The 6,000-nt window shown below is 45.1% G+C and overlaps 1 protein-coding gene across 1 annotated transcript in view; it reads right to left on the bottom strand.

Moving 5' to 3' along the window:
• Window positions 1–266: 266 nt before the first annotated feature.
• ST8SIA1 (ST8 alpha-N-acetyl-neuraminide alpha-2,8-sialyltransferase 1) overlaps window positions 267–6,000 on the bottom strand; it is a gene marked incomplete at its 5' end in the record, with an annotated part of 108,181 nt that continues 102,447 nt past the window's right edge. The window contains one exon of the mRNA XM_082280115.1: window positions 267–873. Coding sequence (XP_082136241.1) covers window positions 387–873 — 487 coding nt within the window. The 3' untranslated portion in view covers window positions 267–386. The remainder of the gene's footprint in view (window positions 874–6,000) is intronic.

The following is a 6,000-nucleotide window of genomic DNA, read 5'->3' as shown; positions in this document are numbered from 1 at the left end:
AGGGTGCTGATCTGGAATGAAATGGAATTTGGAACAGGTAGTCATATTTGGCACTGTCAGCAAAAGCTTGTGAGTGGCCCGGTGATTCTCTGAGCCTTAATGCCCTTTTACACTTGTCACTTAAAAACGTCCCCAGAAAGTTCAGCTGTGCTGCTTCTGACGTGTTTTCCCACTGCTGCTGAATGGACTTGATTGAGAGATACATTTCGTTCCCTCCCAATTCCATTAAGCACTAAACAATAAGGACATATTCCATTTGGCGTTCAAGTAGCATCTTTATGGTCCATGCAGATCCCTTTAAAAACAACCAACATAAAACAGAACTCTCTGTTGGAGAGCACGGAAATTAAAAACTATTGGATCTCCCAAATCAACTCCTATGATCCTCAGGCTGAAGGCTGGATTAGAGGGTCCTCACATGGTTCTAGCTGCATTCTCAGTACACCACTTTTATGAAGAAACCAAAGTTGTAGAAATTCCTCTGGCATGGCATGGAATCCAGAGTCAGGCAGGACATTGTCATAGTAATGATGGCTGATAAACTTCCCATGCAGGTCCACTGAGAACGGCCAGAAGCCGTAAATTGTTACTTCCTCACACAGCCCAAGGGCAGCACTGACCAGGAAAAGTCCTGTGGAAAGGCGTTTGGCATGAATACCTTTGCTCTTCCAGAACTTGCCGATGTCCCGCAGGAAGTTGGGGTTGGCAAAAAGGACTGCCTGCTTGGCACCAAAATCCTCCAGGGTGTAGTAGACGCGGAGGGAGGGTCCTGTCCCTGTTTTCATGGAGAAGGCTGGCATGTAGATGTAGCTGTGGTTATAGACCTTCACACTGTCCACAAAGGCTTTTCGGGACCACAGCAGATTCTGGAACCTGGAAAATCACAAGGAAAAATGAGTTGGTCACACACAGGTTTTCCCAGATGTTTTACAATCCACCTAAGGGCGGCTCTTCATATGCGTATTTACAATTCACTGCACACCTTTTCTGAGCCCAGAGAAAGTCCACACAAACTTCTGGCTCTCTGACACTGCCTCTCTTTTGAAAACAGGCACCTGAATAGACAGTTGAAAACTATCTGGTATCCTGCTAACTCCAAAACTTTTCTGATTTCATCTTTCTAAAAAAACCCAAATCAACACTGACAATATTCCATAACACTCAATCCTTTTTAGCAATATTTTTCATTTGTCCAAAAACCAACTTAGATTTTTCAGGTACGGGAATCTGTAAAAGAAATATTCAAATCTGTGTTCTTAAAGGCAGACTGAAATAAGACCCCAAATTAGATTAAGAGGGCAAGGTATATGTACAGATTATTTCTCTGATATGAAAACAGCATATTACAATTTATTTGTCAATAGTTATTTGCTAATGAATGTTTTATTCCTGATGTTTGACTGACAAACTACTCCATAAGCAGCATCCTGGACTATAAACTTTCCTGGCCATATGTTTCCTCCCCACATTTATCACTTGACAATATCCAAAACCTTCGGAGAGTGCAAAGCTTAGTACCCAAAAAACAACTTCTGCACAAGCCTCACACACTCCTTTCATTGCAGCTGGGCTTCTCCCCTGCATGTGATCCCTAATTTTTTCCTCAGCTCCCAAATGCCCATCTTGCCTTTGTTGCTGCCTCCTGTCCCTTTTTCCTGCAGCCAAGGCAGATGTGTCATGACTAATTCCCTAGTCACACACCAGAAGAGTCAGAAGAAGAAAGTTAAGTCAGCAGCACTGGATTTTTTTTTCCTTTCTCTTGTGCAAGCAGAAATAGGTATAATAATATGTTTTTAAATGGTTATAAAGAGATCCGTTTTATGTATAAACCTCTTTGAAACTAACAAGAATTACACAAACTGGTTTAAATAGAATGCCAGATGACCTCAAGAATCATCAAAGAAAATTTCAGCTGAAATGACTGAAAACAAAAAAATCCGAACAGCTTCAACAGCATTGAAATGTCTCATAATATATGCCATGTCTTTTTGAAGTCTTTGTTTTGGCAAAAAAAAACCCAGAAATATTCTTGATAAATTGAAAGGTTTTGTTGACATTTTTAATATGCAATGTTTGGTCTCCTCATTTGCTGCAAGGTTCTTGCAAAACTTCCTGCACGTGGTATTAGAATGGAGCTGGTTTGAAAACTGAAGTCTGTCTGGGTCTTCATGGCTTCTTTGCTCTGCAGATCTGCTCCTACTGCATGGTGCTATTTGCTAATGGAGACAGAGCCACTGGCTTCCAAACAAGACATCAATTCAACCCCCACCTACAAAACAAAAACCAATTATTTCATAACTTATTGCATTTGGCATTCTTTCCTGTAGAAACAGCCAAGACACAGCTGAATGTAGAAGGCCAGCCAAGACCAAGGAGCCTGGCAGAAATTCATTGTCTGCCTGTATCTCTTCATGTGGGCCTCTCCTTCCATCACTATCAGACCTATGACTGTTCCCCAAAATAAGCTTTACCATCCTCTCTTCTCAAGGAGTAGCAGGACAACCTGCAGATTATCAGATACAGGAGCTGGCTCTATCCTAACAAGCTTATTCTGTTTCCATCAGGACACTGTCACTGAGGGGGTAAAAACAAATTAAAAAGAAATCTCAAGCTTAATACTTTCAATATTCACCTAAGTGCTCAGACCCCCAGTACCCAAACATTGTTCTAATATCCCTAATCACTTTTGAATGGTCCTAAGACCAACAGCAGGCTTTCAGTCCCCATAATTTGGGCCATTCACTGGGCATTGTAGGCTCAAACTTCCTTCCACATTAAAGGGGTGTTGAACAAATGGCTTTATGTTGTAGGGTCTTTGCACCTTGGCTGAGGAAAGGCCAGAGACACATTCACTGTCACTCCTGAGTACTATGTCCTTTCCCACTTAGAACTAGTCCACAAATTTTACTTCAGAGGGCAAATAGTTGTGGTTATTCTCAACCTGCACTTTCCAGCAAATTTACCATTCTTAGAAAAAACCCATGCAGCTCAGGGTGAACACACTAAAATTCCTCAGAGGGCCAGAGACTGTCTCTGAATATTCATTTGCTATCATTGCCACAACATGTTTGCAATTCTTCTGGATAAATCTCCCCAAATAGGCAATAAAGTAACAAGAAGTGAACAGCAGACCCATGAGAGCGGTGCATGGGAGGGACTCCATGCAGGAGGGACAGCTGCATTTGTCACCCTACTGCTAACTGTCCTTCAGGAACATCATCACCTCCTGGAAACCCATGCCTCATTCCACTGATCTGGATGGCAGTGCTGGTAGGCATCCTGCCCAGTTCAGCAGACGGACATTATACACGTGGCCAGGAACCCATGGAGAAACATAAAACATGCTGATTATGGCTGGGCTGATGGTCTAACAGCCAAAAAGCTGCTGCCCATCTTGAGCACCTCATGAGGGGACATATTAGAAACAAATGAAAATTTCTGTTCCCTATTTGTAAAAATGGGAGCACTCTCCAGCATTCTGACACTTTATAGGCTGGATAGAAGCTGAGAAATCTGGGGACAAATGCTGTGCATAAGCAAGTTTCTAGAGATGGTGCTGGAAGCTCAAGTGTGTTTTCCTTTAACTCCCAATCCAGACAGGGAGTCCTGCAGGCTTTGAAGGTACCATATTGTTGGGGCCCTCCCCCCTGCCATGTAGTCCTGGGAGAGGGGCCCTGGGGCGTGAGACACGAGGTTTCCCTGCCCCTGGTTAGCCTCGTTCCCCATTGGTTGTTTTGTGTTCCCCTGCGTGGGCAAGGACCCTCGGGTCCCGTGACTGAGCAGTTCCTTGGCAGACCTCCGGACATGTGGCTGGAGAAATAAACATCTCTCTGAAACATTTATCAAGAATCGGTCCATATATATTTCTTTCCACAGGCCTCGTTGTCTGATACATCGCGTTGCAGTATCTGCACTGTAACACCATACCACACCCATCCCAGCAGGCAGCATGAAGGCTACTCCATGCTTGACAGAGAGACCAGGAAGGCTTTTCCCCTCAAGCTTTGTAGTCCCCACAATGCACGACAATGTTTGTCTCCTGCTTGTCCTGGCATAGATACCGCCAGCCTGGTGCAGCCCTTGCATCCACATGGACACAAATGCTTTCACTTGTGCCAGTTCTCACCCAGGATGAGGAACTGCTGCTTCCTGGTTAGTGCTGGCATCTACTGAGCTTTCAGTCCTTTCAGTGGCACAGCCCAGAAACTATGCAGCTCCACCACACACACAGAGAGCTTCCAAAGAAACGCACCAAATGACCTAGCCCTTTGCACAAGAGTGCATCTCGGGCAATGTTATCTCCCCAACGCAGCTTGGAGCAAGAAACAGCTGAATTGCTTGCAGGGTCCTCCCCTGACCTTCTGCAGCCAAGCTCACACAAATGTGTGGTGGGTTGCTAGCACTGGGATAAAACTGGAGCTGGAATCTTCCAAGCCCTGAGCGGTTGCTGCCTGCACGAAGGGGCTGCCCTCCCCCACCCTTCCCCCCCTCTCTCCCCCCCCCCTCCCCCCCGACACTGGCCAGACAAGTCAGGACCTGTCCCTGCCATGTGCTCTGAATTCCCTTTGTTCTAAGCGCGGGTAAAATTGAAAGTAACTCAGACTCCACCGAAACAGAGTCCAATTGGCTGGTTATCCCGGGTCCACCCCTAGTTCTTCCCTTTCCCTTCCCCCGAATAAAAAACGAGCCGAGCGGGCTCCGCCCCCTCTTGGTTGGCTCTCCTTCGGTTGGCCGCTGCTTCTGTCTCTTTCTCGGGAAGGGAGGAATAAGACGAACAGGACTGAAGCACAAGCTAGAGCTGTATTTCTGCCTCTTTGCTTCTGCTCTTGATAGTAGCTTTGCAGCTATCACTTGCCGCGTTTTGGAGCTACTGAAGTGCCAGATCGCCCGTGCAGTCTCTCTAGGCAGCTCGGGGCTTTCTAAAGCACTGAACTATGAGCCTGGCCGGCTAAGTGTGCTGTGAGAATATCTACACTGAGCACCACCTGGAGACTCCATGAGTAGCTTGGGAATTTGCAGTGATGTGTTCCAGCAGCTCCATGGCAGCTCCACAGCCCAGAGAGGCACGAGTGACTGAACCCTGGTGAAAACAGATCACAGCAGGTCCAGCCCAGACACTTTTATTTCCACTGCACTCATCAGTGGACAGTGAACAACTCAAATTATCAGCAGCACATTTTTCTGTTAGGTTCCTAGGAAAGATCAACTTAAAACCAGCAACTTTCAGCAGCATATGGAGGCAGAGCTGCACAGATACCAGAGAAATAATTTCCTTGCTACCGGCTGGAGAATTCCCTCAAATGCTCTGCTCCACTTTTCCAGAGAGAAAGATTCATCCAAGAGAAAACTGCCATGGCACATTGTCATGACAGAACAAAGACTTAAGAGCATTAAGTGTTTTGGGTTTTGTTTTTAATCTGTTTTTAATGCTCTTATTGATGTTCTTTAGCAGATATTCAGGGACAGGGCTTCTCTCTGGTACTGAGAGACAGTTCTCAGTAACCACAAGGAATTTGCTGCAGTGACATTGAGCTAACCCTCTTGTGGATAATTATGGCAGCATTCTCTTGCATCTTGGTTTCTCTTTGATCTCCCCAGAGAGTCACTATCTCATGCGTGTGACAATATCCCATGCACTGACTCTGTTGGCATCTGCAAAGTCACAAGTTCAGCATTCTGGATTAATTGGGAGTTGACTTACCAGAGAGGAAAAATAAAATAATGAGAGGAACAGCTAAAATGCCAAAGAAATAGTGTATTATTTTAAAATTACGATAGATAGACCTCAAGGGAATAGAGCAGAAGGTGTAAAGACTTATGTTTGTCATGTCCCTATGACAAACAATAAGCTCACAAAAATTATTTAGATAATTTGATGTCAGTATTAGCCAAGAATGATTTAGCAATTTGTTGAAGCTGTTGGACTCTGCTTACAGCTGGGGTCATAACCAGTCAGCTTGCAAACATACATCTGAGCCTCCTCTGCTGTGACAGAGGGGT

Source organism: Coloeus monedula (genome assembly GCF_965178545.1).
Source record: "Coloeus monedula genome assembly, chromosome: 4".
In the NCBI taxonomy this organism is placed as follows: Eukaryota; Metazoa; Chordata; class Aves; order Passeriformes; family Corvidae; genus Coloeus; species Coloeus monedula.
The sequence above is the reverse complement of the archived record's forward strand: the minus strand, read 5'-3'. Positions and strand labels throughout refer to the sequence as shown.